This window comes from Halichoerus grypus, chromosome 13 (genome assembly GCF_964656455.1).
Source record: "Halichoerus grypus chromosome 13, mHalGry1.hap1.1, whole genome shotgun sequence".
NCBI classification, from domain to species: Eukaryota; Metazoa; Chordata; class Mammalia; order Carnivora; family Phocidae; genus Halichoerus; species Halichoerus grypus.
The window spans coordinates 49,067,461-49,083,071 of NC_135724.1; the positions used below are offsets into that span (position 1 = coordinate 49,067,461).

The 15,611-nt window shown below is 35.7% G+C and overlaps 1 protein-coding gene across 7 annotated transcripts in view; it reads left to right on the forward strand.

The window, feature by feature from the left end:
* Positions 1–15,611, forward strand: part of ROCK1 (Rho associated coiled-coil containing protein kinase 1) — a 150,266-nt gene that overhangs the window by 37,670 nt on the left and 96,985 nt on the right. For 5 of the 7 annotated variants that reach the window (XR_013443368.1, XM_078060545.1, XM_078060547.1 and 2 more), the window contains exon 3: positions 4,043–4,084. The exons of the other annotated variants lie outside the window; for them this stretch is intronic. Coding sequence is in view for 4 of the 5 variants with exons in the window: in XM_078060545.1 (XP_077916671.1) it covers positions 4,043–4,084 (42 nt within the window). In the remaining variant the exon portion in view is untranslated. The remainder of the gene's footprint in view (positions 1–4,042; positions 4,085–15,611) is intronic. 7 annotated transcript variants of the gene reach the window in all.

Consider the following 15,611-nt stretch of genomic DNA (forward strand, 5'->3'; position numbering starts at 1 on the left):
CAGTAAAAAGGAGTAAATTAACTGACATGTGCAACAGCATCAGTAAATCTCAAAAACATTGGGGTAAGTGGAAAAAGCCAGGCACAAAAGGGTATATACTGTATGATTCTGTTTATATGACATAACATTCCCCTTCAACTCAAATTGTATTTATGTAATACTTCACACAGAGTAATAGATCTTCATAGAATGATAGGATTTTATATTCTGCTAAAATTCAATTATATGGATATTTATAGCTTTCATTAGTAAGTACATCCAAAATTTTTTTACTGAAGGTGAATGTTTGCTTTGAATTGCTTTTTCCTGACATACCAGATATAGTGATCTAAGGATACACCTGACATGGGATAAAATCTTTCTCTTTAGTAATTCAGCTGAAGTCTCACTAGAGTACAACAGCTTTAAAGTATAGCAGTTTGAAATATTTTAAACTTCAGGCCTCACTGTATTACAGACTGTTAATTTTCATCTCTTCATGTTGAAGAATGTTTACAGACTGAAAGGGAAATGAGAATCTGTGACCATTTGACTGAATAATTAGTTAAATATAAAGATTTGCTTTTCTGGACTCCGGTCTATGATACCTGAATAATAAGGACTACAAAGAAAATGTTTATTATCCTCATGTAACTAATAAAGATTTTAAGGTGAATTTTAAGTAGGCGTTAGAGATCCAGATAAAATGGTGGGAGTTAGTCACATTTTAGAAGAAACATGTTTGGGGGAGTGATTGGAAGGAGGAGAAAGGGAGAATTTGGGAACAGTCATTATGACTGTATATGTTTGTAAACCATTATGAATGTCACTGAGATTTGGGGTACAGGATTCATAATTATGTTAGTAGAAAAGCAAACTTATTAAACAAATATAACCAGTCTAAAAGAAGATAATAGAGGAGGGAAGAGTATTGTATGAGAAATTCCATGAACCTGAGAGTAAAAATGTGATAGAGAGCATTTGTTTGGATAAAAAAATAAACCCTGAAATGGTATTTTATGGTAGCATACTATAGCTTTCCTTATAGATTACAAAAGTGGCATATTAGCTCTGGGAGTGATGGTGTAGCAGCTATCTACTTATAAAAGCATATTAACAGTTGACAGACTTTTTATTTGCTTTGCCAATTATTTATTGAGAAAATAATGAGAATGATTAGCTATTCTGAGTTTAATTGTGACCGAAAAGTCTGAATTCGTTAGCATTTGGGATTTGACAGAGACCTTGAAACAAAGCATTCAGTTCATTTTAGACCGGGTTTTCTCAGAAGTGGCACTGTTGACATTTTGGATCAGATAACTCTGTTGTGGGGAGGGGCTGTCCTTTGCATTGTAGCGTATTTAGTAGTATCCCTGGCCTCTACCTTCCAGATGCCAGTAGCATACTCTTCTCCTTCCCTCAGTTGTGATAACCAAAAATGTCTTAAGACTTTGCCAAATGTCCCCTGGGCATAGAATTGCTCTCAGTTGAGAACTACTGCCTAAGACTTTATATTAATGAAGGAAAGAAATTCTGGGCACTGTCAGGCACGTGCTCCAAGCTTAGGAGATTTAATCAAATTTATTTAAAAGATAAATCATATTAGTAGTGGTTCCAGGTGAAGGCTGAATTTCAAAAAGGGGTAAATATAAGAAAGTTTTAGCTCAAGAAATCAGGGTTATTCCACGGAAGTTCTTAGCTCAGATTGAAACAACCATATCAAGTATGAGTATATATCCAGAGATAAATGTGAAAGAGTAGCATAAATCTATAAAAATTGGGTTAGGCCAAAAGCCTGTGATGAGCCGAGACTTGTGAGAAGTTCTTAAGACAACAAAAGGAACTTCCCCCACTCTTCCTTCTCCATTTAGAGTAATGGGTTGAAGATGTATGAGAAAGTGATAAATTTACTACACACCACCACCATTCATTCATTTTTGAGAGAGCTGGGGGTGGTGGTGGGGAGGGGTGGGGGGGGAGAGGGAGAATTTCAAGCAGGCTCCACACCCATTGTGGATCCCAGAGTGGGGCTCCATCCCACAACTGAGATCACGACCAGAGCAGAAACCAAGTGTTGGATGCCTAGCTGACTGAGCCACCCAGGCACCCCTGCGAGACCATTTGTTCTTGAAATATTTTTTTCATGTCCAGTCACTAAAGACATGAAGAATAAGACAGTGTTTTTCTTTAAAATTGTAGATCTTACCATCTTGTGAAGGGAAATACAGGAGCAAATAGTAACTTTTATATATATATTTTCTATATATATGTACTTTTATAGTTGAGCTTTGTAGAGAATGTAATGATACACAAATCTTGAGGTAGTAAAGAAAGCCTTAAGAAGGAAGGTAATATTTGAGTTGAGTCTTAAAAGACCAGGCTAGATTTCTTTTTTTTTTCTTTTGAAGATTTGTTTATTTGAGAGATCATGACCTGAGCCAGACCAAGAGCCTGCTGCCCAACTGACTGAGTGACCCAGGTGCCCCCAGGCTAGATTTCTTAATTGAGGAAGAACAATTCAGGCAGAGAGGGAATAGCATTTGTTAAGTCAGAGAGCAATCTAAAAGTATGATATCTTTGAGGAACCAGGAATTTTATTTAAATTGAACTTGATTGATGATGAGTGGGAAGGGATGAGGAGGACAGATGGCAGAAAAGACTGAAATGGCAGGTTGGGGCTTTTGGCTTAATGGATGGGATGATAAAGAATTACTTAGTAAAAATAAGACTACTTTTTTTGTTTTCATTATTCTCATGATTTTTAAAAACTTAAAAGAATTGAAGTTCAGAGAAGGAGAAGAAATTTGAGCTCTTCAAATTACTTTACATTCCCAGATCTAGGCAGATTACACCCTAGAATATTGAATGAACATGCTGATGTGTTGAGGATCTTTAGAAAACCTTTGCAGAAGGAAACAGTCAACAAAACCAAAAGACAACTGACAGAATGGGAGAAGATACTTGAAAATGACATACCAGATAAATGGCTAGTATCCAAAATCTATAAAGAACTTATCAAACTCAACACCCAAAGAACAAAGAATCCAATCAAGAAATGGGCAGAAGACATGAACAGATATTTCTGCAAAGAAGACATCCAAATGGCCAACAGACACATGAAAAAGTGCTCAACATCACTCGGAAATCCAAATCAAAACCTCAATGAGATACCACCTCACACCAGTCAGAATGGCTAAAATTAACAAGTCAGGAAACGACAGATGTTGGCAAGGATGTGGAGAAAGGGGAACCCTCCTACACTGTTGGTGGGAATGCAAGCTGGGGCAGCCACTCTGGAAAACAGTATGGAGGTTCCTCAAAAAGTTAAAAATAGAGCTACCATATGATCCAGCAATTGCACTACTGGGTATTTATCCCAGAGACACAAATGTAGTGATCCGAAGGGGCACCTACACCCCCCAATGTTCATAGCAGCAATGTCCATAATAGTCAAACTATGGAAAGAGCCTAGATGTCCATCAACAGATGAATGGATAAAGAAGACGTGGCATATATACACAATGGAATGTTATGCAGCCATCAAAAAAAAAAAAAAATGAAATCTTACCATTTGCAGTGACATGGATGGAACTACAGGGTATTACGCTAAGCGAAATAAGTCAGTCAGAGAAAGACAATTATCATTTGATCTCACTGATATGTGGAATTTAAGAAACAAAACAAAGGATCATAGGGGAAGAGGGAAAAAAATGAAACAAGACGAAACCGTAAGAGACTCTTAATCATAGGAAACAAACTGAGGGTTGCTGGAGGGGAGGAGTGTGGAGGGATGGGTGGCTGGGTGATGGACATTGGGGAGGGTGGGTACTTTGGTGAGCGCTGTGAATTGTGTAAGACTGCTGAATCACAGACCTGTACCCCTGAAATAAATAATACATTATATGTTAATAATAATAATAAAAAAACCCTTTGCAGAATATTGGAGCTGCCAGAAAATTAAAGATAAATGCTCTTATTATAAACTGAAGAAAAGACCCATGAATGTAGATTTTGGTCAGTAGCAGTCTACAGACGGAGGCTTGAACTTTGTTTTCTATTACAGCTATTCTTGTTCATGCTTCATCATCTCCATTGATTGATCTCAGTAAGTCTTCTATCTACTCTCAGTTTATCTGTTTTTCCGCATTTACGGTTGGTTATCTACCTTGCTGCCAGAGGATTCTTTTTCAACTGCAAATTGCTTAAGTCAAATCTCACTCCCAGCCTTTCATACAATTTGCTGTATAACCTTTCAAGTTACATTCTTACCTGTACTGCTACTCCTTTGTTTCCTTATACCTCCACCATACCGCTTATACTTAGTTCCTAGAAAGCACTCTGATACCTTCTCCACAATACTTTTAGATGTTGTTTTCCTCTTTCTAAAATTCCTTCTAACCCCATCCAATTTAAAGGAGTCATCCTTTAAATTTCAAATAAGCATTCACTCTAGTTTCCTAGCCCCTGGAGCTAGGTCAGATGTACTGCTGCTAGGTATGTGCTTTCATGGCCTCTTGTGCACTTATCACAGTTAGGTTATATTTATTTGTGTGATTATTTGATTGGTCTCCATTCCTCTTCTCCTTTGCCCTCATCACTGGAATGGAAGTGTCATGAGACCAGGAGCACTTGTATTTGTGTTGCGAAACCTGGCTAAATATTAGGTATGCATTAAATATTTGTTAAATGTATTAGAGGTTGAATGCTGACTTGTTAGAGTTGATCTAGAAAGTATTCTTTTGTTAGTAGAGTTTGGATATGATCATTGTCTTTTTAAATTGTTTTTTATTACCACATATTTCAAATGAATTAATATAACACATATCTGTGTATCGGTGATCACGATTAAATTAGTAGTTAACATTTTGCTCTATTTTCTTCTGGTCTTTTGTTCAAAATAAGATGTTAAGTTACAATCTACGCCTTGGGCCTCATGTCTTTCTCTTCCAGATGTAATCACTAGCCTAGAATTGATGATGTACATATTTAGTCCTTGTTAAACTGTCTCAGAATAGTGATTTCTAAAAAAGATAGCCACCCGTGTAAAATCATCAAATCAAGAACAAGCATACAGATAAATCAACGAATAAGCCACACTTGTCAAGAACAAAATAATTTCAGTTGAGATGTGGAAAATAAATTTTTTCCAAAGTTTCTTTTATCATTTTAAAGGGTAAATCATATTAAATCATTATATTAAAGGATTACATTACATTTATCATTGTAAAAGGGTTGTATCTTAAAGTTTTTGTTTATTTTTCCAAGTAATTATATTTGGTAACCAATCATACAATATTTTAATGTTTCATAAAATGGAGTTTAACCTTTTCTCCAGTGGATACTTTCTTAATCTCCTTCCAAAAATGAGATTTAATGGATTACAAACATTTAATTAGCTATTTGTTTTTATGTAAACAGGGAGTAATGGTCATTAGAAAGTTTATTCCTCTTTCCACTGTCTTGAAGTTTTAATGTCATTCCATGGCAGGTTTCAAAACATAAAATGCTTTTTCTCTATACTTTTAAAATCATAAAATCATGAAACCTTTTTACTTATTAAATGATTACTGTGATAGTTGAATGTTACTGTCATCTTTAAATTAGCTATTCGTTGGTTGGTGATTAAAATCAGTAAGCAATTATCTTGTATTAAAAATGTGAAGGAGAGGGCACCTGGGTGGCTCAGTTGGTTAAGCGACTGCCTTTGGCTCAGGTCATGATCCTGGAGTCCTGGGATCGAGTCCCGCATCGGGCTCCCTGCTCGGCAGGGAGTCTGCTTCTCCCTCTGACCCTCCCCCCTCTCATGCTCTCTCTATCTCATTCTCTCTCTCAAATAAATAAATAAAATCTTTAAAAAAAAATGTGAGGGAGAAATGTTATTTTCAGTTTAGCATATTTTGCTGATATCATCAAAGAATCCATTAACTTCCATCCAAGGAAGTAAAAACAACTTGACTATGTTTGCCTTAGCTCCTTGTAGAATTACACAAAAGGTACGTATACATATTGCTCAATAGAAAAGGGAAGACTTTTTCTCACTTTAAATTAAGGTCATAATAATCATTCAAACAAAACATCACAAGATTTTATGACTTGTAGAAAAGCTCTCATTTTAATGTTTGTGACTAGTTTCTCCTAAGAGTGTCTCATTACATACTGTAATATTGAAGATGCATATTATGTTATCTCTAGTAAAACTAAAGATGGTTTTCACCTACTGGAATATAAAGTTTGATGGTAGTTAGAGGTCTATACTTTTTCAGGAATTCTAAGGAGCAACAATTCTAAAAGCAGAATTTATGTACTACCTATATGTACTGTTCTACATTTAAAAAGGATAAATTTCGGGGTGCCTGGGTGGCTCAGTTAAGCGTCTGACTCTTGGTTTCAGCTCAGGTCGCAATCTTAGGGTCATGGGATCAAGCCCTGTGTCAGGCTCCACCCTCAGCAGGAAGTCTGCTTGAGGATTCTCTCCCTCTGCCACTCCCCCACTCTTGCATGTGTGCTCGCTCTTTCTCTCTCTCTCTCAAATAAATAAATAAATCTTAAAAAAAAAAAAAACAACCTCCTCCACAGCTAAATATTAAGGTACATGTAGGAGTCTGCATAATGTGGGATATATTCCAGCCAGAAAGCATTGAAATGTAGTAAGGTTTTGGCAAGCTTGAGTTTTTTGCATATTAGGTCTATAAATGGCTTGCATAGTTTGGTAATTCTAGCACTTGAATGGTGAATGTATTTCTATTTCTGGGAGGTGGGGACAGGATTGTAGTCATGATATATTGGGATTAATTCTTCAACTGTATACTGAAGTATAAGAAAAATAGTACTTTCTTGAAGGACAAGAAGACCAGTAGATTATCATAGAGGGTGAAGAAGCATACTTTTTTATTATATGAAAATTTGATATAAGCTTAACATGACATGTCATTGGGGAAAAGGTAGATTTTTCAGTAATTTGTATTGGATGTCCATATTAGGGAAAACGAATTTCAGTCTGTACTTCATAACATATTAGAAATGTAAAGACATAAGGTACTAGATGAAATTATATAGTCTTCAAGTAGGGAATGTATTTTTTTAAAAGGAGGAATCTAGGACTAGCAACTGTCAAGGAAACACTGACAGATTTTTGCCTTTTCAAAACTATGTATACGGAAAGACAAATATATAAAGAACATTGACAAACTGAAAAAAATTATAATATATAAAAAACATATTTCTAAGAAGAGACTTCTAATCAATAAGAAAAATAATTTTTTAAAATGAACAAAGTAGCTGAATATGTAGTATAAAGGGGAAAAGAAATAAATGACCATTGAACAGTTAACAGTTGAACAAATGTGAACAAATGTATTAATATTTCAACAAATATGGGTTAAAATAAGAAAAAGATGCCCCCCCATCTGAATGAGAAAGATAATGTACCTTAATTTTAAAAACTTTCTGTAATGGTGGACACTTAGATTCCTTCCAGTTTTCCACTAGTATAAATAAGGCTGTGATGAACATTCTTGTGCATATAATGTGGTATATATTTGCTGCTTCTTTCTTTGGAGTGAATCCAGGAATTGCTGAGTCAAAAGCTGTATCCAGCTTACATTTTGATATATAGTGCCAAATGCAGTTTATACCAGAAGGTAGTATAAAATTTGGGATTTTAAAATGAAGCCATAAAATTGAATAAATTATGCAGTATGACCTAGGATATTACAAAAGCTTGTTTGAAGTTATTACAAATAAAATACCACTAAATTAGATTTTTTAAATAGAAATGTTAAATATCCTCTTTATTTATTTTTAAAATAAATCATATTATAAACTCATGGGGAAGTTGTAAGAATAGAGATTCCTGTGTATGCCGTTTACCCAGTTTTCCCTAATGTTAACATTTTATATAACATGGCACATTGACAGAACTAACAAATTAAAATTGGCCTATTACTGTTAACTAATTACATACTTTACTTTAGTTTTTCCATTAATTTCTTTTGGTTTTGGTTCCAGAATCCAATGTAGAATACTTCATTGTATTCAGTTGCCATTTCTCCTTAGTCTCCTCTGGTCTGATAGTTTCTCAGTCTTTGCTTTTTTTTTTTTTATGACCTTGACAGTTTTGAAGATTAGTGATCAGGTATTTTGTAGAATGTCCCACAGTTTGTGTTTGATGTTAGACTGGAGGATAGGTTTGTGATACCATGATTTATCAATGGTGATGTTAACTTTTATCACTTGGTTTAAAATAGTAGTCTGCCAGCCTTCTCTGCCAGAAAGTTACTGTTTTCCCTTCCATACCCTACCGTTTGGAATCTGATCAGTAGTTCAGCCTACACTTACGGGCAGGGGGATCAATAAGCTCCACTCCAGACTCAAAAGTTTGTATATACTGTCTTTCACACAGCAGAAGTTTTTGATTTTGATAGCCTAATCTATCAATTATTTCTGTTATGGATTATGCTTTTGATGCTATATATAAAAATCATTGCCAAACCCAAGATTGATTTGTTAAATAGCTTTGTTGAGATATAATTTATGTACTATAAAATTCACCCATTTAAATTATACAATTCATTGGTTCTTTGTGTATATTTTTAGAGTTGTGCGGCCATTACCAGTCATTTAGAACATTTCATCACCTCATAAAGAAGCCCCATATGCATTAGCAGTCACTCCCATATTTCCCTAAGCTCCCCAGCCCTGGCCAATGATTAATCTATTTTATTCCAGTATAGATATGCAATAGATAATGGACATTACCTATAGATGGAATTATATGTGTGGTCTTTTGTGACTGACTTTTTGAAATTAGTATGATGTATTATTCAAGATTTATCTATGTTGTAGCACATATTCTTTTTAATTGCCAAGTAATATTCCATTGTGTAGATATACTTACCACATTTTGTTTATCCATTCATCTCTTGATAGACATTCGTATTGTTTCTACTTTCTGGCTATCATGAATACTGCTGCGATGAACATTTGTGTGCAAGTTTTTATGTGGACATATGTTTTCATTTCTCTTGGGTTAATACCTAAAAGTGGAATTGCTGGGTCATATGGTAATTCTGTGTTTAGCATTTTGAAAAATCCAAGATTGATTTTTAGATATATACTTTCATTGTTTTGGAGTAAATAAAAGTGACTGGCTTTTCTGTTGTCCCTGAATAGTTAAGAGCTGCATGTAGTTGATTTGTCTCCATTTATAAATAATATCATTAAATGTTTTTAATGTTTCAGTAAGTATCATTGAGCATGTATGTACATCAAGAACATATCCATGAATGAAGTGTGGTCTCTAGAAACATAGCTATATAAATAATTTCAGTCCAGAGTGGTAGATGAAATAATAGAGAAATTGTGTTTGAGAGGCAAGGGAAGGGAGTTAGCCCATCTGCATGAGGAGATCAACAATGGCTGAAGAGGAGATACAGGATTAGATCTTGTTTGATAGTAAGTCAGTCAAATAACATGGGGCAAGTCATTTTAGCCTGATGATCAATATCTGCAAAGGTATGGAGATTTGAAGCAGTATGGTAATGTGAGCAATTGCAAATAACTGGGCGTTGGTAGAGCATGTTGGGGAGAGTATCTAGAAATGAAAGACTGGAGAACCAGACAGTAACAAGGTCTAAAAGCCATTTTATGCTATGTTAAGAATTTGGATTCCTCCCCCCTCCCCAATCAGTTTCTCAAACTGGATTACTCTGTGTGTGTGTGTGTGTGTGTGTGTGTGTGTGTGTGTGTGTACACTGGCAAAACATGACACATCTTCCTGTAGTTTGAATTTTATTTGAAGATTTGGACATAAAATAATTTTTGCATTAAAACAGATTTTTATGGAATTGAATATTGTAGATTTTCTAGATAAGTTTTATGTAATTTTAGAGCTTTTTAGGGATACTTTACTCTAAAAGTATACAAGGTATACTAGGTTTCTTTAGGCAAAGAGTAGCAATATTTTGGTCAAACAGTGTATTGTGCATAGCTTTTATTACTATATTTCATCCTGACATTTAAAAAAACTTATTTAACAATTAGGATGTGTCTTACAGTCTGTGGTGGTACATAAAATTATGGTCACTTTATAATCTCAGATTTTAGACTAGGCAGATATGTCTTTTTCTCATGAGAAAGCAATAGTTATTATAGAAAATTTGAAATGTATAGAAAATGTGAGGAATAAAATAATCTGAAATCCCACCACACTCAGAAATGATTACAAGTATTATTTTGCTGTATTTCCTTATGGTCTTTTTTCTGTTCACACATACCAATATATATTTGTGTTTATATATTTGAACAGTTTATTCTGTTTATTTGCTCAACATTATATGTTGAATATCATTCTATGTGATTATTCTAATTTAAATTCAGTTAATTAACATATAATGTATTATTGGTTTCAGAGGTAGAGGTCAGTGATTCATCAGTCTTATATAATACCCAGTACTCATTACATCATGTGCCCTCCTTAATGTCCATCACCCAGTTACCTGATCCCCCTACCCCCCTCCCCTCCAGTAACCCTCAGTTTGTTTCCTGTGATTAAGAGTCTCTTATGGTTTGTCTCCCTTTCTGATTTCGTCTTGTTTTATTTTTTTTAACACAATTTTAGATGTTGCCTAATACTCCCATTATATGTATATAAAATTATTCAATCTGTATATTTTAAAAAACATTGTAAAAATCTTGGTTCCACATTATATCTAACTTCCTTAGGAAAAATTTCTAGAAGTAGAATTTACTGGATATGAATTGTGACTTTTTTTTTTTTTTTTAAAGATTCTTAAGAAAAATCATCCATTTGATTTCTAGAAAGTTAGGTTGAAGAGTCTATGTGATTAAAATCATTTTGAATTGTTGGTAACCCTGAAACTATAAATTATCAGTCTTCCTGCCTCTTTTGCTAACTGATGATTATTTAGGGACTGATTAGCTAGTTAGTGGCCAGTCAAGACTTACGGTGTCTTTTTGTGACTCAATTTACCCATTACATTTTTTGCTTACTGTGCTGTGGAGTAATATCTCACTTCTCTGAATCTTAGCTTTCTGTCAGCATCACGTAGCTCAGCAAAGTAGACAATCAGAAATTGGTAAAACGGTCTATGGTTACATAATCCTATTTATTGGTCTTAGAATTAATGAGGGCTTACCAAATTTATAATTTTGCATGAAACAAATTCTGTAATGACAAAGAAGTTGTTACTTATTATGGGAAAAACATAGAACACTGTAAGAAGGATTGGAAGTTTTGAGAATTCTGCAGTTTTAGATAAGGTGACTAGTTTGGGACTCACTAAAAAATGATATTTGAGAAAATCGTTGAAGTACTTGAGAGAATTAGCCAAGCAGATGCTTGAGGGAAGGGAATGGCATACAGAGGAACAGCCAGTGCGAAGACTTTGGGAAGAATATATCAGGCATGTTTGAGAGGCAGCAAGGAAGAAGCCATTGTGGCTGGAGAGGATTGAGCAAGAAGAATAGTAGAGTGATGTCAGAGAAGTAAGGAAATAGGCTAGGTCATGTAGAGTCTTGTAGGCCATTGTAAGATCTTTGACTTTTGCTCTGGCTGAGATGGCAAGACATTAGAGAGTTTTAAGCAGAGGAGTGACATGCTCTGACTTGTGTTTTTAAGAATATCACCTAGGGTTAAGAATAAAATATGGAGAGGCAAGGATAGACATCAGTTAAGAAGCGATTGTAGTAATCCTAGGAAGAGATGATAGTGGCTTGGTCCAGCATGTTAGCAGTGTAGAGAGTGAAAAGTTATCAGATTGGAGATAATATTTCAAAGGTAGAGGTAGCATATTTTCCTGAATAATAGGATGTGGTGTGTAAGGAAAAAAAAAGGAGTCAAGCATGCTCCCTAGATTTTAGCAAAATTGAACTGTTAACAGAAATATGGAGGTCATAGGTAGAGGTTTTGGGTGAAGACATCTCTTCAGTTTCATACACATTAAATTTGAGAGGTCTGTTACCCAAGTAGATATATTTTGTAAGCAATTGATTATATAAACCTGAAGCTTAAGAGAGAGATCTGGACTAGCCATAAAAATTGGTTGACATGTAGGTGGCTTTTAAAGGCCACCAAAGAAATAAAGGTAAACAGTGAAGAAAACACTATGAAAGATTAAGCCTTGAGATGCTCAGTGTTAAGAACTCTGGGAGAGGAGGAGCCAGCAAAGGCAACTGAGAAGTAACTATTGAGGTTGAAAAAATATCCTTAGCATTGTTGGAAGAATGTGGAAGTCAAGTAAAGAAAGTATACCAGCAGAGAGGGACCAAACTGTCAAAAGCTGCTGATATGTCAAGATGAGAACTGAGAATTTGTCATTGGATTTAGCAACATGGTGGTAATTTGTGACTTTGACAAGCAGCTTTGATAGAAAGGTAGTGGCCAAATCCCTCCTAAATGGACTTAAAAGCAAATATGAAGAAAGATATAGAAACTGAGAGGATAGACAACATTTGAGGGATTTTGCTGTAGTGAAGTTGAGTAATGGGGCAGAAGAAGCTGGTGAGAGAAATGGGATGAAGAGGTATGTTTAAGATGAGAATGAAAATAAGCATGATAGGATCTGGTTAGAAAAGGGGAAACTTAAAAATACAGGAGAAAGAGGGTAGTATTGCTAGAGCCATGTCCTTGAACTAGTGAAAAAGGATATGACATCACTGGTGGAAAGATTGGTGTAAAATAGCAGTATTCTCCTGTAGTAGAAGGTGACCAAATATACCTGCACATTCTGGCAGTTAAGTGTGTGTGTGTGTGTGTGTGTGGTGGTGGTGGTGGTGGTGGTGGTGGTGGTGGTGGTGGTGGTGGTGGTGGTGGTGGTATATCTGTGGCAGTTTTCTTCTGATTGTTTTATTTGATTCCGGATGGTAACCAAAAATGTCTTAGCTATGAATGAGGATCAGTGGGAGAGCTGTGCAGGGTTTGAGAAGAGGGAAGAAAATGTACAGGACAAGAGCATTGAAGGAGAGAAGTTAAAGGTATTGAGAGGCCAGGATATTAGAAGTGTCGTCCATGGATATAATAAAATCCCTAAGAATTAAAACAGGTGAATATTGGAGAGGTCAGTAAACCAGGAACTAAAATTTTCTGACAGTGAAATGTGATGACCTGCGAGTCAGTGGATTACAGCAATAATGAGAGGTAGTGAGAAATAGAACCTAATAACACGAAAATCAAAGCTGGCAGATTCAGGATGGGGATATAGAGATAATAGTGGAGTTCACCTGTCCCACTTTCAGGGCCAGTGGTATAAGGCATGTGAGTGAAGGTAAAGGTCACCACTTGAGAGCTGCAAGGGAAGCAGTGTCCTTTTGTGGGGAGCTGAGTTTCAATTAGAGCAGGGGTTGGCAGACTGCAGCCCACAGGCTAAATCTGGCCCACCACCTGTTTTTGTATGTCTTATGAACAAAGAATGTTTTTTATATTTTTAAAGTGATTGATAAAAGGTCAAAAGAAGAAAACTATGTCATGACGTGAAAATTATATGAAATTCAGATTTCAGTGTCCATAAATAAAGTTTTACTGGGACATTGCCACATTCATTCTTATGTATTGTCTTGGGACTGGTTTTGTGCTCCAGTGGCTGAATTGAGTAGTTGTGACAGAAATCATACATGACACTGTTATTGGTTCACACTGCTACTCAGCTAAATCACGGTGGTACAGTTAAAACGGAACAGTGTTTCATGTGAATCACCATACCACAACATTTTATTTTTTATTTCCGGTGCATACCCGTTGCGTAAAAAACAAAAAAAAAGAAAACTGAACTTTGAGTGTTGTCATTTTGAGGCACGTGAACTGTGGATTATTTTGTGAAGTTAAAAGGCAAAGCATTGTGTTTATTTTGCAGTGACATTGTTGCTGTGCTAAAATAATATATTTGATGTTACCAGAGTGAGTCCTCATCATAATATTCCCAACTCACAAGAAAGCAACAGTCAGAAAAAATAGAAAACTTGAAATGGAATATCTCATCACAGAATTTTCTTCACAAAAATAAAAAAGGAATGAGGCTGCGACCTTACATTAGTTTATGAGTGGCTTATTAGCCGAACAGGGAAAGCCATTCACTAATGGTGAGTGTTTGCAGCAGCAAAAAAAAATATGTGGAGAGAAAAATTGCCTTAAGACTATTAGCTTTTTGGCAAAAACAGTTGCTCAAAGAATTGAGGTCATCGAGAGCAACATCAATAGACAAAAAATAAGACAAACGACTTTGATTTTCCTTGACTCTTGTTTATTTGAGGAGTCAGTGCTGAGTTTGAAGTAACTAAAGAATTACCCTCTCTATGTGTAGTCTTCATGGAGCAAGTACAGGCAAGAATATTTTTAAAGAAGTTGAGAAAATACTAAGTACAGCTTAAAGAGGAGTCTGCTGAGGTGTGTTACAAGTGATAGTAGTTAAAATTATGTATGGTACAGAAAAAGGCTTAGTTGGACAAACTGACAAAGCTTATGAAAACACAAGGTCTTTAAAGCCTATAGTTATTTTGTATTACACATCAGCAGGTACTTTGTGGAAAATATTTGAATCTATCATGTTTTATTGAACCACAGTGTCAGTGGTACACACATCACTCACTCTCATGGACTTACATCATCAGTCCTGTAAATTTTTGTCAAATTGGAACTGAACATCCAGTTTATCTTAGTATAAAGTAAGTCGATGTCCTAGCAGTGGTGCTGTTAATTGTGTTTTTTTTAAGGACTGCTATGGACTAGATTGTGTGTTGACCCCTTAACCCCCCATTTATATGTTGAAGCCTTAACCCCCAATGACTGTATTTGGAGATTGGGTCATAAGGAGGCAGTTAAGGTTAAATGAGGTTATAAGGGTGAGGCTCTGATAAGATAGGATCAGTGTCCTTACCTTGTCACACACTAGGAAGAGGTCATGTGAACACACAGAGATAGCAGCTGCCCACAAGCCAAGAAGAGAGGCCTCACCAGAATCAAACGTGCTGGTCCCCTGATCTTGGACTTCCAGACTCTAGAACTGTGAAAAAAAAAAAAAAAGAATATTGTTTAAACCACTCAGTCTATGGTATTTTGTATGGCAGCATGAGCTAAGACAGAGACCAAGATGAAGGTTTTTAGAGCCACTCCCAACTGTTACTGAGTTTTCATTAAATACTGATTGACTTTGGAAGTTAGTTTTTGATAATGTTTCTTTTTTTTTTTTTTTTAAAGATTTTATTTATTTTTTTGACAGACAGAGACAGCGAGAGCAGGAACGCAAGCAGGGGTGAGTGGGAGAGGGAGAAGCAGGCTTCCTGCCGAGCAGGGAACCCGACGTGGGGCTCGATCCCAGGACCCTGGGATCATGACCTGAGCCGAAGGCAGACGCTTAACGACTGAGCCACCCAGGCGCCCCTTGATAATGTTTCTTAAATTAAAAGGCAAAACAGCACTTTAATGCCATACTTAAATGTGATAAAGTCATTCTGACAACTAATGTTGTTTGAATCACATATCAAGCTGCTTTATACACTTCCTGTGCTGTTAGAAATTAAAGCAGGAAGCAAGATCGTCATTCCCACATAAATTTGCAGCAGATATATTTTCTGGGCTCAAACAACAGACTTTTCAGCCTATTTATGGCTCTCAACCTCAT